Source organism: Fonsecaea nubica, assembly GCF_001646965.1.
Source record: "Fonsecaea nubica strain CBS 269.64 chromosome Unknown Scaff7, whole genome shotgun sequence".
Taxonomy (NCBI): domain Eukaryota; kingdom Fungi; phylum Ascomycota; class Eurotiomycetes; order Chaetothyriales; family Herpotrichiellaceae; genus Fonsecaea; species Fonsecaea nubica.
This window is the reverse complement of record NW_019173680.1, coordinates 399,917-426,696: the sequence shown is the minus strand read 5'-3', so window position 1 is coordinate 426,696 and position 26,780 is coordinate 399,917. Positions and strand designations below refer to the sequence as shown.

At 51.7% G+C, this 26,780-nt stretch overlaps 10 protein-coding genes across 10 annotated transcripts; 7 read left to right on the top strand and 3 right to left on the bottom strand.

Moving 5' to 3' along the window:
- Nucleotides 1–1,298: 1,298 nt before the first annotated feature.
- On the top strand, nucleotides 1,299–1,718 carry AYO20_01767 (hypothetical protein; the record flags this gene model as incomplete). Its single annotated transcript, XM_022640073.1, has 2 exons — nucleotides 1,299–1,586; nucleotides 1,653–1,718. 2 exons carry the CDS (start codon nucleotides 1,299–1,301, stop codon nucleotides 1,716–1,718), a joined length of 354 nt encoding a protein of 117 aa, XP_022504028.1.
- A 1,210-nt stretch (nucleotides 1,719–2,928) lies between these two features.
- On the bottom strand, nucleotides 2,929–4,643 carry AYO20_01766 (hypothetical protein; the record flags this gene model as incomplete). Its single annotated transcript, XM_022640072.1, has 2 exons — nucleotides 2,929–4,498; nucleotides 4,552–4,643. 2 exons carry the CDS (start codon nucleotides 4,641–4,643, stop codon nucleotides 2,929–2,931), a joined length of 1,662 nt encoding a protein of 553 aa, XP_022504027.1.
- Nucleotides 4,644–7,283: 2,640 nt separating this feature from the next.
- AYO20_01765 (hypothetical protein) lies at nucleotides 7,284–7,789 on the top strand (the record flags this gene model as incomplete). Its single annotated transcript, XM_022640071.1, has 2 exons — nucleotides 7,284–7,664; nucleotides 7,727–7,789. 2 exons carry the CDS (start codon nucleotides 7,284–7,286, stop codon nucleotides 7,787–7,789), a joined length of 444 nt encoding a protein of 147 aa, XP_022504026.1.
- A 2,130-nt stretch (nucleotides 7,790–9,919) lies between these two features.
- On the top strand, nucleotides 9,920–10,399 carry AYO20_01764 (hypothetical protein; the record flags this gene model as incomplete). Its single annotated transcript, XM_022640070.1, has 1 exon — nucleotides 9,920–10,399. One exon carries the CDS (start codon nucleotides 9,920–9,922, stop codon nucleotides 10,397–10,399), a length of 480 nt encoding a protein of 159 aa, XP_022504025.1.
- A 1,428-nt stretch (nucleotides 10,400–11,827) lies between these two features.
- On the top strand, nucleotides 11,828–13,674 carry AYO20_01763 (hypothetical protein; the record flags this gene model as incomplete). Its single annotated transcript, XM_022640069.1, has 3 exons — nucleotides 11,828–11,944; nucleotides 12,103–13,318; nucleotides 13,562–13,674. The coding sequence occupies 3 exons, from the start codon at nucleotides 11,828–11,830 to the stop codon at nucleotides 13,672–13,674; spliced, it is 1,446 nt and encodes a 481-aa protein (XP_022504024.1).
- Nucleotides 13,675–13,866: 192 nt separating this feature from the next.
- On the bottom strand, nucleotides 13,867–16,941 carry AYO20_01762 (hypothetical protein; the record flags this gene model as incomplete). The annotated part of the gene is made up of 1 exon (XM_022640068.1): nucleotides 13,867–16,941. The coding sequence occupies one exon, from the start codon at nucleotides 16,939–16,941 to the stop codon at nucleotides 13,867–13,869; it is 3,075 nt and encodes a 1,024-aa protein (XP_022504023.1).
- An 825-nt stretch (nucleotides 16,942–17,766) lies between these two features.
- On the top strand, nucleotides 17,767–18,477 carry AYO20_01761 (hypothetical protein; the record flags this gene model as incomplete). The annotated part of the gene is made up of 1 exon (XM_022640067.1): nucleotides 17,767–18,477. The coding sequence occupies one exon, from the start codon at nucleotides 17,767–17,769 to the stop codon at nucleotides 18,475–18,477; it is 711 nt and encodes a 236-aa protein (XP_022504022.1).
- A 570-nt stretch (nucleotides 18,478–19,047) lies between these two features.
- Nucleotides 19,048–19,905, top strand: AYO20_01760 (GTP-binding nuclear protein GSP1/Ran; the record flags this gene model as incomplete). Its single annotated transcript, XM_022640066.1, has 4 exons — nucleotides 19,048–19,116; nucleotides 19,209–19,301; nucleotides 19,351–19,504; nucleotides 19,568–19,905. The coding sequence occupies 4 exons, from the start codon at nucleotides 19,048–19,050 to the stop codon at nucleotides 19,903–19,905; spliced, it is 654 nt and encodes a 217-aa protein (XP_022504021.1).
- Nucleotides 19,906–21,044: 1,139 nt separating this feature from the next.
- Nucleotides 21,045–23,291, bottom strand: AYO20_01759 (hypothetical protein; the record flags this gene model as incomplete). The annotated part of the gene is made up of 1 exon (XM_022640065.1): nucleotides 21,045–23,291. The coding sequence occupies one exon, from the start codon at nucleotides 23,289–23,291 to the stop codon at nucleotides 21,045–21,047; it is 2,247 nt and encodes a 748-aa protein (XP_022504020.1).
- A 1,949-nt stretch (nucleotides 23,292–25,240) lies between these two features.
- AYO20_01758 (hypothetical protein) lies at nucleotides 25,241–26,611 on the top strand (the record flags this gene model as incomplete). Its single annotated transcript, XM_022640064.1, has 1 exon — nucleotides 25,241–26,611. One exon carries the CDS (start codon nucleotides 25,241–25,243, stop codon nucleotides 26,609–26,611), a length of 1,371 nt encoding a protein of 456 aa, XP_022504019.1.
- Between the last annotated feature and the right edge of the window lie 169 nt (nucleotides 26,612–26,780).

Below are 26,780 nucleotides of genomic sequence, written 5' to 3'. Positions count from 1 at the left end.
TGGGGAATTTTTGCTCTGTTGGAGGCATCGTCGGGGCGAGCATGCCTGTCCTTCGCCAACATCTCGACCGAGTCGTTTCGAGACCCGCGAGGCGTTGTGTTTTGAGCTAATCCCAGTTGTGCAATCCGATTTTATTTGACGATGAGCAATGCCACGTTCAGGAATACAGCCGGGTTTTTATACTCGTTCCGCAGGATATGGCAGAAACGGCAACAGAGGGAGAAAGACTTGGCGGGCATCCCTATCTATATGGGGATCAAAAGAGAAACAAGCTATCCATCTCCTTAGGGAGTACAGGGTTTGATTGGTTGCAGCATTCCAAAAGGGCACAGGACTGCACGGCCAAAGTGCAATATTTTATGTTCCCACATTGAATGGTGTTGACGACTGGCGAGGTCGACTACACCTTTCAAGGACGTGTTCTGGTGCTCAATATGGCGTGCCACAAAAAGAAGCGTCTTGCTATAGTGGCCTGGCGACAGCGTCACCTTTTTCCTTTTTGAGGAGCTGTATACCAGCTGTACTAAGTAAAGGCATCCAAGGACCGAGTGTCGCTGCCTCTCGAGTCTGCGCCACGGCGATCGTGTGCCTCATGTGGCTTTCTTTACGAGTGGTTTCGACGTCATCGGAAGGGAAAGCATCAGCATGTTCGACAAAAATGTGGAGGCTCTGCGGTCGCGTCCGCTGCTGGATCGGAGTTGAGACTTGGATTGTGCTGTGTCCCTGGCACCAACTGGTCCTTGTAGATCGAGTTACGTAGTTGGTGGAAGGTTCTGTGGGAACAAGTGCGTTCACTGCAATGGGGGTTGCTTGGTGCACAGATCACGCTACCTCCAGTCCAAGGCAATTTTTCTGCCCCTGACGATTGTCGTGACCCGCACTTGGTCACCCATTCTTGCCATTTGTGCTACCCAAGCATGTTGACGTCATAGCCACAATTGCCTCTGGTGCCTCTTGCTTCCATCTCGTGCCTCTTTCTCTTATTTCACTCGCAGCCTCATACGATCTCACTCCCTGCAGTTAAATTGTACTCTGCTCACTACATACAAGTAGACGAACTTCACTCTCACAATCACTTTGACCTGAACCAAAACTTCAACTCCATCTCAAGGTGAGTTCTCGCAGACACACCTTCCCCGCATCAAGCAAACCAGTCTGACTGTCGACAGCATTCCTCCACCCCACCAATAGCTATCCTCTTAACAAGCCTAGCTACAGACAGTCGTGTGCTCACGCACTCCCAAACCAAACAATATCTCTCATTGTAAAAGCAACTTCACCTAACACCAGACAGCAACATGCCTCGCGGAGTTGGCGAAGTCACCAAAGTCTTTTACAAGGGCAGCACCGATGACTTCATCGTATTTGTCGAATCCCCTCAAGACCTCAAAGCATGGCAAGCCGACCAGTCAATTCCTCTTGCACAAGTGGTGAATAGCTTCAAGATCATGGTCACCCACAAACATGGCGCACAGGGTCAGTTGGATGGGGCAAGCAAGGCCAGTCTGGAGAATGAGTTTGGTACCAGCAATGAAGATGAAGTCATCAAGAAGATTCTCCTAGAGGGACAACCACAAACTGTGACGGTATGTTTGATCAAGTTCTCGGCTTCTGCGTCGCCAACAAGTGTGCTGACTATGTATTCTTCTTAGACCGGTGAACGGGGAGGTGACCGCAACGAGACCAAGGGTCCCAGACAAGGACATCCCACCGCGTAGACCTCAAGTCCAGCCCTGATGTGAAGGCGATCTGCTTGACATGATTTTTATCATAGCGTGAACAATCAAGAGAGCAGTGGAAGTTGGTGAAGATCGAAACAGGCTCCATTGCGGAGCCACTACGAGATCTCCGGAGAGGATACGACAATGCATGGATCATGTCAATATGGCCATGATCATCGACACCGCAGCATGTGCGGTTAAGAGAGCTACTCAAACATCAAGGACCAGATACCCATGACTGGCATTTGTATTAGCTAGCTACCCAAATTAAAAAAAAAATTTGTGAACTTGGGGAGCTCAAGGGCACTCCAACAAGCTCCGAGATCTTTTTCCCTTTTTTCTCACCATGTCTTTAAAACTGTATCGATGGATCCTCTCTCTCTCGCGAGCAATTAGTTGATATACAGACCGTACTCATAGGTGTCATGCAGATGAAGGGACGGGCTGTGACGCACCCACTCACTCGAGTGGGGCGAGGCGGCAAACGGAAAAGATCAAACTGGGGGACAAAGAAGAGAAGTTAGAAAAGGCGAAGAGAGGGGGGGGATTGATCAAAGGGTAAGAAGAACCCGGTAGTGGTCATGGTCATGCTGGAACAGAAATTTTGGAGGGATCCCTCTTCGGTAGATCTAGAACTCGCTATGCAGCTGTCTCTTCCTTCCAGGCTGGTATATTCGTGTATCTTTCCTCCCCAATGATCACCTGTGACTCTCTCTCCCTCTCGCGTGCTCTTTCTGTCTCCCTGTTTCGTGTGAAAGCAGGGGATCTGACGGACGGCTGTAAACCTGATAGTATACATCGATGCAGACATGGATGGGGAGACCCTATCAAACTGTCTGCTTTCACCTGATAGTGATGCCGCCGGTGACCAGGCTAATTCCCCATCCTGCCTGGTTGTTTCTCGCTCTCTCGCACAACTCATTGCATGCTTTGGTATCTCTGGCGTTATCTTGAATCGCTTAAAAAACAACAAACTCTTCGAATAAGAAAATCTGTACATGACATCCCCAAAAACCAAGGACGCAGGAGAATAGATGAGGGAAGTGAGCTTGTCCCTCTTGGTGCCGTCTTGACGTGACTGTCGTCGAGACTTTCTGGTTTTCCTCTTGCTGGCTGAAAACAAGTCACACCGTCTCAAGGTCCTACGCGGTGGATGGGACCGAAAGCCAGAGCCAGTCTGACCTTTCCATACACGGGCGACAAGACTCTAGAAATGTTCCTTCCAAAACCTGAATTTGACGAGGTCGTTGCTCGTCGCTTTACAGGCGGTCTTGATTTCTCTCGCCGCGGCGCTGGGTCCACAAAAGTATACACCCACTGTGGCCTTCATTTGTGCCGTAATGGATGACTCCTTGCCCACATCCAGATACGTCTGGTCCATGAGGCCATCTCTCATGGCGCCAAAGAGACGCTTGAAGTCGGGCCTGCCAAACTGGGTCTTGGTGCGTAATGCAGTCAGAGGATCAACTGCATTGCCCACAGTGTTGAGGTAGATATTTGCTGCCGTGTTGGCGTCGACACGTTGGGTGAGGTAAGTGTGGATACGAAGGAACTCAGGGCCGCCCACACTTTCGGCAGCTTCGGCGGATTGTCGCTCAAGAGAAGTGAGGAGAGTCTGGAACCACTCGAAAGACTCGACAGAGCGGGTGACCCAGAGGAATTCAACACGCTTGAGACGTCTAGGTGGATTGGGTCCAGCGCGGATATTGTAGATGTGCTTGAGTACTGAGGCCCATGGGGTAACACCGATGCCTGTGCCGATGAGAACAGCAATTTCGTTGTCAAAGACGTCTTCGGCGGGGGCACCGTAAGGTCCATCAATCCGAATGGCAGGCATCTCTTGACCCTGTTGCAACGCAATTTCATAGATGCCCTCTTTGTCCAGGTCATCGAACTCCTTTGCTTGGGCAGGACCGCAACCCAATGCATCTCCCACAGCCTTTGTCCAGTCACCCACTTGACGCACATGCACCGAAATATAGGGGTCGAATGGGCACGAAGTGATTGTGAAAGGGTGCCACTGTTGGCTCGACACAGCGGGAATATTAATGAATAGCCACTGACCAGCCTTGTACTTCATGCTGGGTTTCTGGAACTGGATTTCCATGGCATCGTAAGGATGGCGGACCACTTTGGTGATCTTGGTCTCTCGTCTTGCACGGACTTCGCGCCAGAGCCGCTCAAAAAGGTAGAGACCGCCTGACCAAAGCTCCCACCGCCAGCCCTGGTAACCTATGCAGTGCTTCCAAAACAGCTTGCCAGCAAATGGGGAGAATGGGTCGGCTGTGTCTCGAACGAAACAGCCCACGGCGTGCGTATACATGGCGAGGAGAAAAGGGATGAAGAGATGGTGGGTGTACCAAAACGTCTCAAAGGACTGTTGGCGAATCTTCTGGTGGGCGGTAGTGTACATGAATAACATGCACAGCAGCATAATGTGACCGGTAACACCACCGGCCTGGGTGTAATGGATTTGAATAGCTGTCTGAGGTCGGATCTGGGTTCTTTCGACGTTGAAAAAGTTGACATAGTGAGCGGTGACATGGACGGTGGTGAACAAGAGCATGGCATAGGCACACTGTCTGTGGAACCAATGTGTCTCGTCAAGCGGTAGCCACCTAAATTTTGGTCTCAAAAACCGCATGAGGTTGCGGCACATGGGCAGCAGGATGAGCAAGACGTCCACGGAGAGGACAAGACCAGCTCCTCGCGATATCCATACCGAGAAAGTCAGGGTATTGAGACCAGCCAAACGGGGATCCGCTGCTTGCTTGTACCTGGAAAGAATATTAGATATCGAAAATGTCCCTCGAGCTGTTGGCACACGTACCATCCATAGGCGAATATCCCCCAGTGAAACCCCCACCACAGAATGTAAAAGATAATCTTGCTCGGAGCAAAATGAGACTTGAGGGTCGCCATGGTGTTTGAGCTTCGGTGTTGATGATGATATGAAAGGAATGTATATGATCAATCGACCAGGCCGTTGACGGGATTGTTCCTCTGTTCTTCCCAGGCTATCTGGTCTGCATGTCGAAGAAAGAGCCAAGAAAAAAGTAGGTCGTGGCAACGCAATCGATATGCGGTGGATATGATGAGCACAAGAAAAAGAGCGTCGAATGAATTTTGCTGGTTGACAGAAGAATAAGCTCACACCAGAGCTGCGAGCAGAGGCTTATGAGAAGACCGATCAGATGGAGCTATAGAACAAAGATGCCGGCCGGAGACTGGCAATCCGAGATTTTGTGGTGGTTGAACGGGAGATCACACGATAGATCACACGAGGGAGTGGTACTGATGGTAAATTGATCGATGAGATTCGCGGTGGCACGGTGGCCAAGGATCCGCACTGTCGCAGTGAGGGATGATGGTGAAGCAGGAGTTCAAACAAGACAGTCTGGGGAGCAGTGGTGAGGATCGGAGAGGGGGAATACGACTTTGATTTAGTATGGAAGACGAGTTGAAGCACTGAGGGTTGAGGTCGAAACAGGCTGGGAAGTGGAACCCACAAGATCTGGTACAGGAGATGTAACAGGAGTGGAAGGAGGTTTTTAGGAGGTGAGATATACCCGACCCGTTGCTGGGGAAAAGTTCGTAAAGGGTTCTGTCGGGGGATTTTTAGTAGAGAAGTAGAGATAAAGACGCGTGAAAAGGATATTGATTGCACAGGAACTAACGAAGTGGTTTACCGTCCTCGTGGGATAGAGACATACGAATTGCATCCAAGATTGATGATAGAAAAGTGACTTTTTGGCGGGTGGTCGGTGAATTAGTGGAGCACAAGGCACAAGATGGACATCCACCTGCATGAAACCCTGGTCCTTGGTCTCATGGAGTCTTACCTGATTGAGGACCACGGGCGGTTATTGGGTGGCGTGGGTGGGTGAGGAACGAAGAAGGTCAGGGAAACGGCCGCCGGAAACAAGATGAAGCACGAGAGCCAGTCGATGGTGGATGGGGGAGGAGTTGATCTGACAGGATGGGGGAAGAAAGAAACAGGAAACGTGGGCAAGAAGAGCAGCTCTAAGAGGCGTGGCATGACGAATTGCTCAGTGAAGAGGTGACGAGAGGATATAGTCACGCATAAAGACTCAAGACTATCGCATCTGCAAAGTGAAGTGAATGAATTTACTCGTAAATTCTGGCCGGAAAGAGCAACCCAAGCACAGCAATTGCTGCAGGTGCTCAAGAAAAAAGATGAAGCGGACCAGCGTATCAGGAACCGTTTCGAAGCGCCCTGGAAACTGCCCGAGGATGCCTAGAGCAGTTTAGTGACCCGCTAAAGCTCCCGTGGGCGGTGGCAACCGTGGATGCGTCCCTGGGCTAAGGGTTCAAGTCACCCCGGGCACCCATTCTATTGGCTGTTAGGCCCTTCGCCTATCCTTCCCTTAGCGTCCCACGCTCCTTAGCGCCCGCAGCTTCTCCCGCAATCACATCCATGTCGGTGCTTAATTCTGCCCCTCGATTCGCTGCCATCAACTGCGCTTCTCAACCACTCACCACTCATCACCTCACATCGACAAAACTACTACGAATAGTAATGGATTCCAGATCTCGAACTATACCTCGCACCTTGCAGATGGCCCTGTTGTCATTTCTATTTTCAGGCTTTTATACCCACCCGCCCACCAGCGCCATCACCAAGTCACCAAAGTCACTCGTTCCCCTCCACACCAAGCCACTTCTCCACGAATCATACAACCTCATGACGAACAATATCACCAGATCTGGCGGTTACTGGTCTGCTCTATTGTTGATTGATTTTTGTTTCCAATGGCTGCACTGCATCTCACACTAACGCAATGGCTCCATTGATGAGCAACGGTCTTGGTAGGTTGGGCTTGTTCTCGGGTGCTCGGTAGATCATGGGGGAGCTCGAGGTCTGTTGACCAGAAGACAAGCACATCTTCCCACGAGTATATCGTTATTACTTCTTCATCTTTCAACCTCTTGTCAAGTAAGTCCCATTGAAACAGTGTACAAGTAAAGAAATCAACCCAAATCCCAACCCACAGTCCCTGTTGGTGGTTGTGGTCCAAGCTGTCGCAAACTCCACATCTGTAACACTTTCTGTCTCCGAACCGCCTCAACCGCATCAACCACTCGGCGGCGAGACACCACCTGCGACCAATCTCTTACGCGCCAACCCACAGACTTCAAGTACTCGAGCCTTCAGACACTGCCGGACCACCACTTTTCAAACTCCTGATACTGCCCCCTCTGACTGCTGATCCCTCACCAGCGACGACCAGGTCAGACACAGCCAAACACTTGCTGATACCGGCTTAACCCTCACCGAAATCACCCATTCCTCCCTTCCAAAAGGGAGGAAAGCATTGACCAAGCTTTGCCTGTCCAAGTCTCCTCATATACCTCGCCAAACCCTGATGCTTCTGCGGTGATCTCTAGGCGCAGGTCGTCCTTTTCTGTGTGCTCGTATTCTTTTCGATCATTTTGGCTTAGACAACGACTTCCATTCTTTTGGCTATTCGACTCTTTCTTTCCAACCAAACAACGTCAACAAAATTTCCTTGAGCACACACTTCACTTCTCGGCGACATCATGGGGAAACTCATCAAGAACCATTGGGCCCGTCTTATCGTCCTCACTGCCGCCACATACCAAGTCCTGGCCAGCCTCGAAGGCTTCTTCTGGCCCAAGATCTTCTGGGACTTCCTCACCAAGAACCTCGACGGAGCCGTCAAACCCTTTCCCGTCTTACAAATCATCAATCTCATCATGGCATTCATGAGCCTTGCGTGGGAATGGCCGCTCGCTCCGGTCGTCAAGTTGCTGCCGGGTCTCCATAGGAGCATGGAAGCCAGATTGGTGGTGTATCCCTTGGCAGCTCTGGCTGCAGCCATCATGTATCAATCGACCAATGCGGCATTATACTACATTGTTGGCGTGGTTGTATACTTTTGGGCTTACTCAGAAGGCGAGGTAAGTTGATACTCAGTCCCCGTTCACTCGAGGAGCATCTCGCTGACATAATCCCAATTCAGACCGTCTGTCCAGAACCTTGGACTGTACCGAAGAAAGGAGGTGCAAAGCCTGGCCGGGTATGAGGAGCATAAACAGCTGTGCTGGATTTTTTTTATATAAATAAGAGTTGTTCCGCCGCCATACGGAACGATGGCGTTGGTTATGGTCAACAGATCCCTCTGGATGTCAAAGTGGCTATTATGCCAACAAATGTAGATATTATGCCCGATACGGGAAATGAGAAGTCACGTTAACACAGTTTTGTGTTTGAATTCAAGGACTACTCTGAAAAATATAAAGTATCTTGTTCAATTATCGCTTGAAAGAGACGAAAGGGGTCAGGCTAGCCATCTATACCGGAAGTGGCGGTGCTACCCAGACCAGGACAGCCAGCCTCGTTCAGGCCTCCCAAGTTGTGTTGAGAGTTCATTTCGCACCCAGATACGCCACCTGTTGGGGGGAAAATTATGTCGTGCATTAACGATGTAGATAGCTTAGCTAGCCTGTGCTTCGGGGGTGCTTGGCTTTTTCGCTTCATGAGGGAGGCCTTGAGGGATCTTGAGGATCTCGGGATCTTGATGCATTCAAATCGATCCTGTACAGGCTTGGTGTGGACGAACAATCAGGCGAGCAAAGAAGGATCTCGCTTGGTCCGTTCTCTCTCTCCCTCGCTGTCTCTGTACATATTCGTATTCGGAGCCACGATTGACTACTAACTCTCGTTGAGAACGCGTCGCCGGCCGACTTACCAGACAGCAGGAGTGATCTTCTTCTCCTTTTTCAAGCACGCTGTGTTTTACCCAAACTCTCGTAATAGATACTGGATCTCAGTCGTGTTCATTTTCTGGTCTCTTTTCGATTCTTCTGATACGCCGTACACGTGTCACATGTCCCGGGAGATATTGGTCCCTTCTAATCACACACTGATGTGGATGTTGACGGCTTGCAGAGGAAGGAAGAGGACCGTTCCATGGCACGAGGACTTCAAGCTCAGCGCCGCCGAGGACTAGGTAAACTTTCGTTGAGTGCACGGAGGTTCGGGGCGTAGCACGGGGTGGTAGATCAAAGGGGTCAGGGCGCAGGAAGAAGTAGGGGAAGGCATCAGGAGGACGTGACCGCAGCAAGTGTAGGTTCGAACCAACCTCCAGCGAGCCAGTGGCTGTGTCGGGTGCTGGAGCAACCGTAAAGCATTCGTAGGGAAGCGATCAATGCATCGTGAGAGTTGGGAGAAGTCGAGTTGTGGACATGTCGATCAATGTCGGCATGGTACCGGGTATTGTTGGAGTGACTGCGCCCACATGGCAAAATAATGACAAGGATGTTTTCGTCAGCTGCCGCCGCTCATTTCTGCACGTCATTGTCAGGAATGTCAGACATCAACCTTCTCTTTCTAAACACGACCGCAGCCTCGTGTGCTTCTGTCGAAGAGTCGTGGGACAACAGACTACACAATTCAAAGGCATTCTAAGCGTGCAACAAGCGTGTCAAGCTCTCCTATCCGCAGATCCAAGACGCGCCTATCACCTCGATGGCTTTCCTCCTTGGTGGCTGAAACCTCTTGGCGAGGGTTGCGACAGATCAGCGCCAGATTCAACCCTGATGATCAACCTTGATCAATGGGACGCCACCAAGCAGTAAAGAGCAAGCATGATATGATGCCCAGACAACGAAAAGACCTTCCCACTACTACTCTGTTGTTGTCCAACGCCATCCCATGAGATTCACGCTTGCTGCGCAGCCGGTGCCAGACAACTTGCGCACGGCAAGTCCAGGCCGTGCGAAAACTCGTCTTCCTTGAAATTGCGCGCTGGTCTGGTCGACGGTTCGACGGGTTTGCAACACCAATTTCCTGAGACCCCTGTCGAGGACCACTTTTTGGGGGGGTGGAACAAACACCACACCACCAACTCTCGCGATGAGAGATGGGTGAGTGGTGCGAGGCTCTGTAGCTTAGCTCTCGACTCGCCGATCCCAAAGGTTTGTGGCTTCTCCTTTATATCAGGTTTTGTCGCCCGGTTATAGTTTCATGCTTCGCCCTCCCTTTTGTTTGTTTGTCTGTCAACCACTACCACCACCATTTACACCAGTCACTCGTTTGTTCTCCGTGTAAAAAGCTCGCCGTCTTCCGGTACACTCGTCTACTCGTGCCTGTCCTTTGCTTGCAACCGAATCAAATCAATCGCCATTCTCTCGAATTTCAGCTGTTCGTTACCATGAAGTCCTTCATCGCAGTTCCTGCTCTCTTCGCCCTCGGCGCCCTGGCCGACGGATGGGCCTTTACCTGGACGTTCTCCAACGGACACAGCACCTGGACCTCGTGCACGTCTGCCGCTGCGAATGCAACTGTTGCCCCCGTCGAGGTCTCTACGTCCAACGCTCCCTGGTCCGAATGGACATCCACAACCTCTTACACGGCGACTTATAGCTCCGGTGCCTCGACATGGGGCATCCCGACAGCCGTGAGCTACAGTGTGGCGTCCAACTTCACGAGCATGATCCCTGCACCGACGACAAGCACTCAAGCGACCGCCACCGCAGTGGCGCCCACGACTTCTGCGCCAGCTACTTCAGTCGAGGCGTCCAAGACTTCTGCCGCCCCATCTGCATTCACCGGCGCCGCCGCTCCCAACGTCAACGGGAAGATTGCCGGTATTGGTGCTGTCGCCATGGCTGGGTTGGCATTGGTTCTGTAGACGAAGCTGGCCGAGGGAAGGAAATCTGGACGGCAAAGACACGAGGCCAAACACCCGTGAGGCAGGGCACAACCTTGGAAAGGCTTCCTCATGTGTGCGTCATCTCGACGGCCAGCGTCGATTTCGTCAACGAACATTGAGAGTCTAGGGCGTGGGAGGCTATCGTGAGGAACGAGGTTTTTGGTTCCTCATTCGACTACCTCGTCTTCGAGACGAACCTACAAAATACGAATATGGTTCGTCTTGGCCTCGTTTCCCCCGTTCAAAGATGTATTAGCAAAAACGAACCGATTTGTTCTACATACGTACTCGGTACCAAGTACTTGTTGCAGGGCCAATGTAATCAAATCATCAATCTCAGAAAAATCAATCGAATTAATCTCAAGTTATCCAACACTCTCCCTACTACCGAGTAATTCATTAGTTTCGAATCTCACTCACTCACTACCCCGTCCCTTATGCCAAAAAAAAAGGAGATCCCCTTGCTCGCGTAGTTTGTCAATACCAGCGCAAGTACATAATTTCAGGACGATGATGATTGTCTTGTGTACCTGGCAGCCTGGGTAGGCAAGGAGGATCCATATTCCCGTCGTGGACGCGTGGGACTCGTGTGGACTCGTGGATTCGTGACTTGTTCTCGTGGGCAAGTAGTTGTCCCCACTGGGTCGTGGGTCGTGGCTTGGGGGGTTGTGGAGCGCGTGAATTAATAAGCATCAACATCTCCCGTAAACAAGCAATACTGGATGTCTTGTTTGCTTGTGTACTTGTTCGTACAAACCTTGAAATCTTGAAACAGATTTGAGCCGATCCATCGTGCGTGCAGTGCGTTTTCACCGACGAGCCGTACGTACTGCTCACCGGCATTCGCTGTAGCCTGATACTCCTCGGACTGGTGGTACTCGGTCCTCCTACGGGCTCTAGCCCACTCAATTCCCTCAAGAACGGCAGACAAGCCAAGACAGGCCAAGAGAAGAGAATTGTACCTAAAGCTGACACACACGTGGTTGTTTTGTTCCAGTTGTAAGTCAGCTTTATCGGTCAGTCTATCAATCAGGCCAGCACCGCAGCCTTGGTCCCTTTGCCCTTGGCCTTCTTCTTGCGGTGTGTTTCTACGTACGTGCTCGCGTATGATGACTCTTCTTGCACATGCACCTGGCTCATGCCTTCTTGATGCCCGGATGGCCTTGACGGCCTTGTTCAGAGATGACTCCAAGGAATACCCTTTCTCTCACACGCTTCATACAGAGTAAGTGAATAACACCAAGGAAGGAAGAAGTCGATCCCCCGTCGAACAGCGCACTGCCATCAAGAGTTCCCCTATTCCCCCTTGAATGTCACTTTGAATAAATACATACCGCGCGCGATCTGTCGGTGTGAGTGTCGGCGTCAGCGTCCACGAGGAACAAGAAGAGCAGAGACCAAAAAGGAATGGAGGACAACTCGAGTGAACGTCGGGCGAAGGAGCTGTCTGTGCTGGTCGTTGGCGCGGGAATCGCAGGTCTCTGCGCGGCGATCGCCCTCCGTCGAGCCGGGCATAGAGTAAAGGTATGTAAGAAATTTCCTGTTCTTTTCTTTTGGTAATGGCTCCCCATGTGAGAGGAAGAAAGAAAAAGGGCGGAGAGAAAGAGGGCGAGAGATTGAAACGCGAGACTAGTGAGACAGAACAAAGCTGCTCAACCCATTTATTGTATTCGTTCTTCTAGATCCTGGAGCGCTCGCCAATGCTCGATGAGATCGGCGCCGCCATCACGCTCGCACCGCACGCCGTCAAGATCTTCCGGTCATGGGGGCTGGACGACGCCGAAATAGCCCAGGCCAGGCTCATCCCCCGACTGGGCCAGACGTTCATCGACGCCACGACGCTCGAGGAGCTGGCGCCCACGGACCGCACCGACTTCGCTGGCGTGTACGGGGCGCCGTACCTGTTCGCGCACCGCGTCGACCTGCACGCCATGCTGCGGACGATGGCGACGGGTCCCGACGGTCCCGGTCGGCCAGCGGAGGTGCACACGTCGTGCACCGTTGTCGAGTACGACGCGGGAAGGGGTAGCGTCAAGGTCACTGGAGAAACAGACAGTTGGGAACCCCCGGCGGACCTGGTCGTGGCGGCCGATGGGGTGCACTCGCGGGCGGCGTCGCACGTTATGAGCTACGACGTCGACTGTGCCGCGCACGCGACCAACAGCACGGTGATCCGCTTCCTGATCCCGACGCGCGAGATTCTCCAAGACCCGCAGGCGGCGCCGCTGCTGCTGCGGTACGGCGACGGCCACTGCTCGTTCTACCTGCACGCAGACCGCCAGCGGTGGCTGGTGCGGTACCCGTGTCGGGACAACGCGCTGCAGAACTTTGGCATGTACATGTACGTCGACGAGGAGGAGGAGGAGGAGGAGGCAGAGCAGCAGAATCGCCGAGGGTGGACCCAGCAATGCGGCCCTGACGACCTGCGCGCCGCCATGGCGGGATTCCACCCGACGCTCCTCCGCCTCTGCGACAAGACCGACAAGACCATTCTGCCCCTGTGGCGATGTGCAGAACGCGACCCCCTACCCAGGTGCCAGCGCGACAAGCTCGTCTTGATCGGCGACGCGTGCCACCCCATGCTCCCACACCGGGGCTTCGGGGCCATCAACGCGATCGAGGACGCCGCCGCGCTGGGCGTTCTCTTTGAAGACTTTGGTCTCTTCCGCGCGGGTCGAGATCGTGAGTCAGTCCCCACCCCAACACCGTCTACGGTGCCGAAGTCGGTGTCTACACCAGTATCTGGATCTATCTCCACCCTCCTCGAAACCTTTGAGCACATCCGCCTCCCCCGCGCCTCAATCGCCCAGCTGTACTCGCAGGTCGCGACGAACAAGGACCCCACGGCCGAAAGACGACGGGAGGCCGTAAAATTGCTCCCGGAGGACGAGTTGCCCGGTAAGTAAACACATGCACAAGCCATACCATCATACCATCATCACATGGGTCATAAGAAATGAGAATGAGATATCCCATCTTCCTATCCTCAAATCCATATCCTCATATCTCTTCCGACCACCCCTCCCCCATCACCTTTCCTCCCCTATTCCCTCCCCTTTCCATGTATCCCAAATCACATCCATATCCCTCACGTATTCTTCACCCATCTGATCCGTCACTGGTCACTGACGGGACAAACAGAAAACACAGACCAAGTCATCCCCTGGGTCTTTGGCTACGATGTCGTCGAAGCAACTCGCCGAGCCAAACAAAAACTCTTCGAGACACCAGCGACGACGTCTCTCCACGCCTAATCGACTTCCCACCCGGGTCTTGTCGCTCTCTGTGAGAACGACACAGGCACGATAGCCAGAAACCATACGTCTCTTGAACTAGTTGGCGTTACTTTGAGCCCGAATAGTAAACTCAGACGTCTTGAGATAGTGCTGGGATTGAATACAAGTTAACGATGCCATACATGCCATCAATGGTTAACCGTGTGTACACTATTTACTTGAATACAACATGTGGCGAAACCCATCGGCCGACAGAACTTTCAATATCCCAAGTGGATTACTCCATCGCTTCTTCCTGCCAGTGAGCCCTTCCTCCACAAACTCTGGCTTTTCTTCAATCTCCTTGACCTCAGCATAATATATCTCCGCTGGATCCTCTGGCCCTACCTCCGGCCCTCCCGGATCCTGGACAACCTTTTGTCCCCTTGTTCCCTTTGCCAGGCCATGTTGTCCCGGGGATATAGACAGCTTTCTGGTAACACTGCTCCCTATCATGCGACTGACTACATTCTCCATCGTGTCAACCTCTGGTATCTCACGCGACTTCGTTCTCGCTGGTGTCACCTCGTCAAAGCTTTCTTTGCGAACTTCAAAGACATGTGCCGGATACTTCATTCTGCTCCGTCGGCTCTCGTTTGACAGGTCGAACGACTTGCGGCTGGTAAGTGACAAGCTTCCAGGCCGCCTCGAAAACGGAGCATGAATGGAAGCCAGACTCAACTTTCGGACCAACGAACCAGCCGACGCTCTTATGATTTGACCCCCCCGAGAGCCAATCATACCTGGGTACGGCAATTTCTCCTTTGTCCAAACATCACTCAAGGTTGATTCGAGCCTTGCCCGCTCCGACCGTTTTGGTGCTAGGACAACCACCCTGTTGGACGTCATATGTGACTGAGATCTGTTGATGGCTGAAGACGATGGTTGACGAAATTCGTGCAAGTCCTGTGGGTTGTTTGTGTTTCGAATGATAACTTGGCAAATATTGGCCCGGTTTCCTACTGTGGCCGCTCTTTGTACTGAAGGGTTCCTGGACAAGGTCGAACTCTGCTGGATGTAGACCTGCCCGAGAGATCTGAGGCTGAGACTGATGCTCGAGGGAATCTGGTTCAACACTTCATCCATCCCCCTTCCTGGAGCAACCTTGTTTTGTAGGCCCCCTCTCCAAACACCTTCCTCGATGGAAGAGCAGGCACTCAGTATGAATTCATGTAGGTGACCGCCAATCTCGAAACATAGTTTCCACGTGTAAAGGGTCGAGTGGCATTGAAGACCTCGCCCGTCACTGGCCGATTCAATCCTCGTGTCTCGCAGATGCAAGAAAGCAATCACTTCAAATTTCGTCGTGGCTCCTGCAGGCAACGCGATGATGAGACTGGTGTCAAACAACAAGCAGAGCGCGTAACGACCGTCGACTCTGTTATTCCTAGCCTGCCAGACCACATGCAGAACACCACTCAATTGGATATTCCCCAGCATTCGAAATTGTTCGGCCCCTAGAGATACGTGATCGCAGATCAGCCTTGTCTGAAGTGACCATCGTCGTTGAATCTGAGTTCGAGTTTCGTAGTTATCCGTGGCTCTATTGACAGTTTGAACAACTTCTCTCAAGCACGTCAAGACTGCTTCAACCTCGGAATGTGCACTTGGGCAGTCCGCCACGGGTGTTTGCTTTAAAAGATCGCCAAACAGGAGAGGGTATTTTGTCATGCGCTGTATCGGTTTGATCAGAAGATCACTAACCGTGAGGCCTTTTCTTTCGCTTTGGTATTTTTGATTGAGAGCAGTAATGGACCTGGCCAGTGATTCAATTCCTGACTCATAAGTTGACCAAAGTGTGGGAGAATGGCGTTGCAACTCGTGGGCGATGAGGCTGTGATTGGCACAGTATTCCTCGTATACCAGAAAGTCACCCAAGAAATCCCGAAAAATCGCTGCTACGTCAGCAACATCCCTGGGTTCTGTTCCACCCAAGGGACCCCGACCGCGTGACAGTTCGACCGAGTCCATCGAGCTGCGCGTTCGACGATGGCTGCGCCCGATCTTGGCTGCAACACTGGACTCCAGGCTCCTCCAGCGCTTGTGATAAGGTGGTGATCCGAGACGTCGGGGAGAGGTCGTGTCTTCCCACTTTCGTGCTGCCGCCTCGTAGGTAGCCTGGTGCAGCCGCTCCAGGAGTCTCTCGTGCACGGAGAGAAGATCATGGACATTTCTTAGGATAGATGATCTGACCCGGTCTGTAACCGTCATGCTAGTTGCCAGAAGAGTTGAATATAGGTACATTAGAGCCTTTAGATCGGCAACATAGCTCTCTTCAGTGGTGACCAGCTCAACAAGAATTTGTCTCCTTTTAATCGCTCTTCGAAAGGCAGCCTCGTCCACAGATGTTGATGTCTGCGGTCGTTCGCTTTCCACCGAAGGTCTCGCACTTGAGCCAAAGACATAATAACTGTCTGTTGAACGGCCGATACGAAGTGACCGAGGAACAAGGCTGAAGCTTGCGTTGCTGAGACTCGCTGTTTTCATGGTGTGGACGAAGCCGGACGAAGCAGTTGAATTTCTCTTTCGGTGCAGGCTCGAGTGCTGCCCTAGCTTCGGCATGTCTTCCGAGGTATCTGCCAGGAATGATGTCTCGAGGAGGGATTGGAGAGGCTCGTCCACAGCACTGAACAAGTCTCGAGTGTCTTCGGTTGGGAGTGTAGTCTGATCCTCACATTTTTCCTGTTCAACCCAACATACTTCCGTGGACAGCGACGTGCGAAGTCTGTGGTGTCCTCGACCCTTTGAGCCGGTAGCATGCTGCAAGTTTTGTGGGCGCTTCTCCTCATTGCGTACCTCTGCCAGCGGTTCGCGAGCCTGACTTGGACTAGCAAGATACCTATGGGCAGATCCGGTGCTGATGCACACGTCTGGAGGGGTTGGCTGAAATAATGGCGATCTTAGGTCTTCGGCCAGTGACAATGATTCGTGGTATTCCGAGTGTATTCTGAGGCTGTTACTCGACGAAGGTCCCTGGATTCGATCAGATAATGTCGGACCGAGATTCTCGCAGTACCGCAGATTTCGATCTGGTTTTATTACTTGCGCAGGAGCTGATGAAACAGATTGAACCGGCGCTGAGGAATTCCTCAAATTCTGGTTGACGCAAAACGGTTTCAGTGAAGTCGAGGAGATCCGTGGGCGGGCAGGATATGCTGCCCGCGAGCCACAAAAGATGTTCGCTCTGTTATCGAGATGTCTGCTGAAAGGACTCGTTATGACGGACGGCAAGAGCTGAGCCGTCATGGTTTTATCAATAGCACATAAATTAAGCTCGTAAAAAGATAGGATCTCAACAATGGGAGGCAAAATGAGAGCCAACGGTCAAAATTCCCATTTGAGGGACCAAACGGCCAACGTTGAGAGGGTGCCCAAAAGTTGAGTGATACGACATGGCAACAGTGACAGTTGGAAGACGGCCGAAAGCGAAGAGGCTTTCAATCGACCAGTTTCCAATCTGGCGGACAAGGGAAGGTGATGTCTGGTGATGCTTACAGAGAAGGAGCAAGGCTGTGGTGATAGAACGAGTCTCACACATTTTGTCCAGGCTATTGCTGGAAAAGATGAATACATTTCCTACCTAGACACCCGTCTCCTAGATTTGACGAGAGGAGACAGCCTCAGAAAGAGATTGTCTGTGGAACATGGGCGCCGAAGCCACCGAATACATGACAGGTAATCAAAACAAGCTGCCGTTTGAGGTATCAGAGGGGTTTGTCTGCGCTTGGGGGACTAGTCGCTGTAATAAGTAGACAGCACACTCATCAGAAGCCATTGGATTGAATGATTGAGCCACGGCATGACGATGCCTTACAGAGAACAAAGACTGAAAGTCCAACCTACTAGGCAATCAATCGACCAAGCTGGATCTGAAGCATGGCGGCGCATGCGGCGGCGGTGGTGGTTGTGGCAACGGAACCGGATAAACATCGGAAAAACTGCCTTCCCCGCTTACATTTGTCCCTTTTGCACCCACGCATTCAGAGGTTGCCTGCGCTGAACATGTTTGTTACTCAAACATCTGTCTCTGGCTCGCATCTCTTGATCTGCCTGTACATTTGATGAATGACCATGGGACTTCCGATGGACGCTAACCTTGCCGAGATACATGTCCCAAGTGGACCTACCTCGATCCACCAGGCAGAGTCGTTTGACGGTCTCTCTTTACAGCAACTCATTGCACGCAAGGACAATCTTGAGGCAGAACTCAAAGCCTTGGGCGCAGTCCTAGATAGTCATGGCGTCACCATGCAAACAAGCCTGACCACATTTGATGGGTTTCCAAGATCAGATATTGATGTGGCGCAAGTACGAGTTACAAGAGCTCGGATTGTTGTGCTCCGCAACGACTGGAAAGCTCTGATGGACAAAATCGAGAAGGGTCTTCACGAACATCATGCCAAATACCAAGCCTCGGACGAATACAAGAACTCACTAAATCAACCTCAATCCCAACCAGCGCCCTCTCCTGCATCCGAACAGACACCTTCTGCCCCCGAGACCCCATTTGCAAAGGTGAACAGCATTGAGCCCGGGAGTCCTGCACATGAAGCTGGTCTAAAGCCTGGCGATTTGATAAGAAGATTTGGGACCGCAATATGGTCAAACCATGAGAGATTACGCAAAGTTGGGGAAGTTGTGAGCCAAAACTTGGGTCGGCCGATCTTGGTTCGGGTTTCTCGTGGGATGGGACAAGACACACAAGAGCTGGACCTGAGGTTGACTCCCAGACAAAATTGGGGTGGAAGAGGGACGCTGGGATGTCACATTGTTCCCATATGAAGTCCAAGCTCGTGACGCCATGAGACACCCATGAGAGGATCCATTCAGGATTGTGGTGCTAGATGGGCTTTGCGGCTTCTATGGTCACGGCTTGTGCCATTTTGGGCACGACAGACGCAGACGACACGAAGGATCCTGATCAAAGACTACTTGTGCTTGGGCATGCTCCGTTCGTTTTTGTAACAATAATCATGATGGGCCTAACGAATAAAATGGATTTGATATCATCTTAAGTGCCCAAGAGTGCGCACCCAACCTAATGGCCCCACTACTACTGAAATATGCAAGTATCCCTGTTGTAGTCACGTGCTTGGCCATGATGCAAAATCCCCAGTGACGCCGCTGGAATATGCCAAGCGCTACTCTTGAAAACAAACCACCGCCTTTGACTTGCGCCTGCTTTCACTTTCTTCAAGATACCATCAAACCGCCTTCTCGTCATCTTTTTCACCACCTCTCTTTGACACGCCACTGCTTTCAAGGCTGTGGTACTCTCGCAATCGCAACATTTCTTGTTGACCTCCCCTTCCTGAGTTGATATCAGAGATCTCAACAAAAACCACAATCACAATGGCGGAAGCTGCAACGGCCGTGCCAACCTTCAAGCTCGTCTTGGTGGGCGATGGCGGTACTGGAAAGGTGAGCTCTACTGCAATCAGAGCCTTCTTCTGCTCGTTGGGGCAGCTCGACAAGGCAGTTTTTGAAATCAACAATTCTAATGGTTATCATAGACTACATTCGTCAAGCGCCATCTGACAGGAGAGTTCGAAAAGAAATACATTGCCACCCTTGGTGTCGAAGTCCATCCTCTAGGATTCTCAACCGTACGTTAAACAGACGTTCAAAGCGCAGACAATTCTAACCGCGAATCAGAACCTCGGGCCGATCCAGTTCGATGTGTGGGACACCGCAGGTCAAGAGAAGTTTGGCGGTCTTCGTGACGGTTACTACATCAACGGACAATGCGGCATCATCATGTTCGATGTCACTTCCAGAATCACATACAAGAACGTCCCCAACTGGCACCGTACGTCAATAGCACCTTGGGCAATATGATTACAAGAGCATTTGATCTGACCAAATCTCGCAGGTGATCTCGTGCGCGTCTGCGAAAACATTCCTATTGTTCTCTGCGGTAATAAAGTCGATGTGAAGGAACGCAAAGTCAAGGCTAAGACTATCACATTCCACCGCAAGAAGAACCTCCAATACTACGACATTTCGGCCAAATCCAATTACAACTTCGAAAAGCCCTTCCTCTGGCTGGCGCGGAAACTGGTCGGCAACCCTCAACTCGAGTTCGTGGCCGCTCCGGCTCTTGCGCCTCCCGAAGTCCAGATCGACCAGGCACAGCTCGACCAGTATCACAAGGAGATGACTGAGGCTGCGGCAATGCCTCTTCCGGATGAGGAGGACCCTGACTTGTAAATGATGACAGCCAATGCTCTGCGCCTGGGCTGTGATGTTCTCACTCAAAGGGTATCAATGGTCAAGGAATTGGTCTAGCGAGACGACAGAAAGAAGGTCGTGCTGTTGCCATCATATGATTAGAATGACAGGGGACGGGTTAGTGGCGGCGTGTCAAGCATCTCTGGTGGAGCTTCAGACGTGATGGACGTGGCTCTGGATGAGAACAAGTGTGGGAGTGTTGAGGGATTTGATTTCAACACGCTTGGCATGTGGTAAAGGGCCTCAAGAGCGAAAGAGTACCCGACCTTTACCCTCCCCCATGCGAAACGAATGACCCTTGCAATAAATCATCTTGGGTGACTGCTCTTAGCTTTTTTAGACTAGCTTTTAGCATAGCGAGATGAGAAAGATCATTGCTTCAACTGAGACTAACTCTTAACTTTACTTGAACGACATTGGGTGACCAGGATGTACGAGTTTTGAGTTATATGCAGACACGAAGGGATATATAATAGAAACCGTGCTCCGATGCTTTCTTGAAAGAAGATGTCAATCTGAGGGAGACCAGGGACGCTGATGGCTAGATTCCACTCCATGGACTCCTCTGTATCGCCCCAAAAATCCGCTGTGCTCAAAAGACAAAGATCAAGAAGCAAAAGGGTGTCGCTAGCAAAATCCAGTCCAATCCAATCCAAGCCATGCACAAGAAGTTGCAAATTCCCAAGCGTCTAAAAGAAAACAGGTAAATGGGAGATGGGGCGAAGAAATCCATGCCCATGTCGCGCCAAATCGTAATGCATAAGGCCTTCCCTCCCTCATCATGTTCAGAGTTCCGTGTGCCATATTCCGTATCCCGTATCCCATCAAGTAAGCAAGCCAGAAACCAAGGCATGAAAAATCGCAACATATACCAACACAGACAAAAGGGGCAAGTTCTGAAAAGAAACATTCGAGGCAAATCCAAGTCACAGTTCTGTTGTCGTCATTTGGAAACCTCCCTTTTTCTTTCCTGAAACATCCTGACCCAGCACTGCTCCGCGTGTTCGGATCACAAATAACCCAGAAGCAAATTGTAAAGGTAGAACCTAGCCCCACATAGGAGAGCTGTAATCCGTTCTCACGAGACAGAAACATAAGATGAGGAGACATCAATCAGATCAATATATATCGACCCTCAGGAATCTCTCCTCGTTGCACCGCTCCGTGAGAATCGGATCCACTCCGGAGATCTCATCGAAGTCGGAATTGTCGTTTGTTCCTCGCCGAGCGTGGGCTTGGGTCTTTTTCTTCTCGCGAACACAGTAGTCGCGGTACGCCTCAACGTCTAGACCCATGTTTCTCATGACGGCCAACATCGCCCGGACGTTCAGTCTGATTGTCTCAACGGGCGATTCGGCGTTCATGAGATACCTCGTCAGGTTGGGGAAGAGCACGCCGAAATCAGACTGTGACAAGTGGGCGGTGTTGGGAATTAGGTAGAGGTGTGGATCTGAGGGAGAAGGCGTATTGGGGTTCGGAACGACGGACAATTTTGGGAGATCCAGTGGCAGCAGGGAGAAGGGGGAGAAGGAGAGGTCGAACTTGTCGATCTCTTCTTCAGCTGCGCTGGGGGAGCTAGCTGAGGCCTTGACCTCGCTGTCAGAGGCTGAGGTTGTGCTAGAAACACTTTCGCAAGTGGGGGAGGGGGAAGAGGTGCGGCTTAACTGGATTGATGAGGCGGGCGTTGATAGCGAGGACACGGAATCTGACGGCGAGGCTGAAGAAGGAGTGGGTTTGCTAGAGGTAGACGACCTGGAGGGAGAGGTGCTGTCTGAGTCTGCCTCTGCCTCTTGGTCCAATTGAGAGTAATCCAGCTCGATGCTCCCAGGGACATCTTCGTCTTCGTCTTCTGGTTCTGAATCCGGCAGTGGCACCCTGATCGCCTCTCTCAATGATTGTTCATTGATATCTCTTTCCACGTCTAGGTCAACGTCTTGGGCCTCCGACCCTCCTCCTCTCCATGATCCCACCCCGCTACCTCTGTTTGTCATGATCCTGTCGAGCGAAAATTCGTCCCCAGGTGTAGCAAAAGGTGTCACAAAGAGCTCATCCCCGTCATCCGAATCTAGATCTGCAGCCCGATTGACCTCGAAACCTCGACGTGAAGTGACCTCGGTCTCACGCACATCAGGCGCAAGCTTGTCCCCAGGCGTTGCCAGCAGCTGCGATTCCGACTGCTGCTGAGGCTTGGCAGACCGAGCAGCTTCTCGTTTCTCAAGGGTGTACATGGCCTCGGCGGGACTCGCAGACAGTGCGGCCTTCATTCGGTTCAGCAACTCAGGCCACTTGTAGAATTCGGAAGAGATGATGGCCACGACATTAGTAGGCGGATGACGTTCGCCGTCGACCGATCTGCGGTGGTAACATGGCAGAGGCTTTTCCCAGAGCCATTTTGTCAGACCGGCGCGCAGAGGCATGGCCCATAGGTCGAGCAAAGTGAGGGGTGAGTCTGGCGTGATCTGCCTAACCAGCTCGCTATTATCCGCGGGCTTGTAGAGAGGACGCCAGTCCAGGTCATTTTCGAACTCGGTACCTTTGAGTGAGGGTAGGAATTCGTGATAATAAACTGATTTCACGAATTGGACCATGGTACAGGCACCAAAGGAGTGGCCTGCCCATGTTACGTGGCCAGGTCGTAGGTCCAGAGCGTCTTTCAACGACAAGCTTGACTTCGATTTGCTCCGCACTGCAGCGTAGTTGGAGAAAGTCTTGCCTTCATTAAAACTTCTCAAGACGGTGAATAAGTGCTCCAACTCCCACAACCGTATCCTCAGCTGAGCATTGCGAGCGTTAAGAACCTTGGTGGTGGGAGCATGAGGGTGCCTTTGATATGGGATTGCGGTGGATTTGCGGCCGTCAGCTGAGCGTATGGGTGAAATAGGGGCGCTGCCATCGCGATGCTCGGGGGCTGCGCACACGATCCCAAAACTGGCCAGCGCTGCGCATACTGCGCTATAGGCATTGAAATTTCCTCCTAGCCCATGCGAAAAGACCACCAAGGGATACTTGGACGACGTGTCCTTCTGCAACAGAGGCGCATCAGCTACCGCTGGGATATTGGTCATATTGATCAGGAAAGGTATGAGAGAGATCAGGGATGAGACACGGGGACTCGCGCCCAGGAAAGATGCATAAGCCTGGTTCCATTCTCTTTGTGGTGTTGGGAGCCAGGGAACAGAAGTCTTCGACTTTGCCTTTGGCGTTGTAGGATAAAACAGTCGAAATTTTATGGTGGTGATTTGAGGCTCTGGAGTTGGCGATGGCGACGGGATCTCAGAGACAGGAATCTCCCATTCTGTGGTGCCAACTTTGTGTGGGCCAAAGGGTTTGGGAAGAGCTGGGACTGGGCTCAGTTGTTGAATCATGGTGGCCTCTTTTTGTTTGTTTTATTCTTCTCTTGTTCCCTCTTCCCCTGAAGATCGAACTAGGAGAAGTAGCAATAGACAGCGGATCTGGCTGAAAACGAATCTGCATACAGGCCCAAGCGAGGGAAACTCTAGTATTTACAGAGATCTATCGATAACTAGTAAAAAGGTGGACTCCTTTGCGTTCTTGTCAGTTTTCAAGGTACTTGTAGGCGAGGAGGTGGAACTTGGGTGGATAGGAGAAAGGCCTGGGGCTAGTGAAACGCCTCACGATGATGGGAACATGGGGGTTAAAATTGTCATTTTATATCAAGATGGGTTTGTGGTTACCACTCGCGTGCTCACCTGCTTTGTTCTGCGAAAGATTTTCACATCCGGCCCGAAGCTGATAGGCAGGCATAATCCAGGGCGAAGGGTATTGCTGTGCGAATGCTGCGCTGGAAGATCCGAGTCGGAACTTGTTGTAGACTTGATGTCATTGGAAGAGGACGATTGGTCGCATGTGCCAAAGGTCACCATACCACCGGGATGTGTGTGGATGTGTGTAGGATGTGGCGCACTTGTGGCATCCACTCAGAGAGAGCGCTGAACTCGGGGAATTGGATGGAATCGGCCAAAGTCAGGGTGGCGAACCTGCGAAGAAACCAAGGAATAGGAGGGAACGAAGGGAGCCAGCCACACAGACAGGAGGGATTTGGGGCCGGGCTGAGAGAAAAAAAGGGATCTCTAGTGTGTGTTCCAAGGCGAATCCGGATCAGTTGTTACTTGTTTCGTGAGGTGAAGCGTCGGAGTTCGCGGTCATGACGATGATAGGTACGAGGTATACTTTTCGTCTTCTCACTTTTCTCTTCTCGGTCAGCGCTCGTCACCCACCATCGCCCAATAGTCACCTACACCAATGGCTTCTTGTCTTGTTCTGGAGTCTTCTCTACCACTTGTACCTACTCGCGACTTACCTATCATAGGTATTCTCCGTCAGTCACTTCCAGGCCTCCGCACACACCTTCGAATCGACCCGTCACTACGGAAAATGACGCAGTCCGATCCACATTTTCAAGAGGTGGAACTTCTGGCTGGACGTAAAAAACACATGGCTTGCTGGCCACTGCCGGCCACTGCTGGCCAGACCATGCTCCCTGGTGCGGACAGACCGATACGATCAATCAAAATCAGTTATTGGGGGCTGGGAACTAATCATCCCGCCGAGCCGACGCGCTGGTTCATCAACACCCTCAAATTATTATACTCGGAAACACCCAGCTTCCACATGAACATCTGATCGAAGCAGAATTATCGTACGAACCATGTATTCCAGACTCTGAAAAGTCTTCAGCGCCTCGCACGAGTGTGAGTAAACAGGTGCCTTCGCGTCAAGGCCCGCGCCTCAATGGTAACATCGCGATAAAACAGAACACCAACACGGGGTTCTGGCGCGTATCAGTCACGAAATGCAGCTATTTATGCACGAAATATGCACCTCAGGTCCAGCCTCCCGCTACACCGTCTTCTGTAGCCTATGATCACGTCGCTGTCCTGCTTCGCGCCACCAACGTTTTCACGACCGTGCCATAATCGCGATATAGCTCCTGCAAACCAGCTGCACTCGACGCTTTCCTGTCCCTCCACATCCACAATGGAGTGGAATGGTCCTCCTCTACCAAAATTTCCGAACTATATCTCTTTCCATCCTCCGCCTGTTTAGATTCCACGAGGTAAGTTTCTTGTTGGTTTTCGCAACCCCCTCTGTCGTGGGCCACTGTACAATCGAGATCTTGCAGTCACCGTTCTGCTGTTGTTATGGTCCCAACGCATATCCTTCCAGTACTGGCTCCAGAGTAGCTCTCCTGTCTTATCGGTCGGAAGATTGAAATCTCTGCCGCACATGCTGGCGTTGGCGGTGACCGTTGACAATCGCTTGGCCCACTGGTCAGGTATGTTCTATATCAAAAATGTCCTCGACCGCATTCGCCGCATTCTGGCGGACCGACCTCGTTCGCGAATGCTTCTTATCTCATGTCCACAAGGATGATTTACCATCTCTGCGACTTGTGAGCAAAAGCCTTGCCGGCGACGTTGCTCCCACGCTCTTCAAGAATCTGGAGATTCGTTTCAGCACGAACATACTATCGCGCAGGTCGCGCATGTCTGCGTTGAAAAGAATTGGCATCCATGTTCGACGCCTTTCCTTCATCATGCCACACCACTCTGACACCTTCTTACCGCCGCTGCTCGTTCCCGGCACTCTGGAGGAAGTCACCTTTATGTACGAGCCCCGGATCAACACTTCAAGACCGAATTCATCTTCCAGTTGTTCCTCGTCATCCTCATCGGCCTCTAAATACGGCTCATGGGAGATGAACGACCTTCTGGTCAAGCAATATCCTCCTTTATTTCATGCCGCCACCAACGTGGACTCATTCTTTCACGCAGTCAGTTCAATGCCAAGGTTGCAACATCTTCATATCTCTTGTCCAAGTCAACCTGCAGGTCAAAGATACCGAAAGGATATTGTTGACTATGCCCTGATATCGTTGAGAGTGGCCGTGGAGGCCGCCAAACTAAGCCACCTTGAATCATTAACCCTGGCACCAATACATCCTGCAGCTGTATTTTACCTTCGTCCACAATTGAGCATTGGGTCATCCCCAGCATCCTCTCGGGTTTGGAAGGGCATCAAATCCCTGGTCATTGAGATGGACAGCTTCGAATATGGCCGGAACCAGCCGTCAGATCACCTGAAGATCCTCCATAGCTATTTGCAGACATTCCAAGCTCTGGAGCATTTCGAATTCCAATGGATTGGCGGCAAGGGACCTTGTCCGTTGGCTCTTCACACTGAGCCTTGCACCTCACGCCCGACATCTCTCGACTGCTCGAAGGCGTGCCCAGACGCCAGTGCGAGACCACCTTGCAGACCTCTCAAATTCCGGCATCTGAAGTCTATGCGTCTTATCAATGCAAGCTTGGATGCTGCTCAAGCCTCTGGCTTTATCATGAGCCATCGAAAAGTCTTACATGAATTTCAATTTGATCGGTGCCATTTGAGATCTGGGACCTGGGATGACGCCTTGGCTCCATTGACTCGCATCGTCGGCAACGACAGCTGGAAACAGAAACAAGAAGAGGTCATGGATGTACCAATCATGCTCAGCCCAGTCAGTGAAAAAACCGAGATGGAATGTGTCCAGGAGCACTTATGGGACGACGTGCTGCGGAAGAGCAAAGGCTTCCAGACTCTCCGCAAAGTAAGCCTGAAAAGCAAGGAGCTGCTTCCCGAAGTGAGGCGGTTGTTAAGGAGCGCCAGGCTTGCATGGCATTGATAGGGTGAGAGATATCGCTTTTGCCTGATGCGTTGGATTCGGGCCCGACATTTTGTCGTGAACCGTCCAACAATACCTTGATTTAACTTGTGCCGTTGGCTCTGGCTACTGCTCCCAGAGTCGTGTGTAAATAGGGTATTCTTCTGCTGGAGACCGCGGGATTAATATG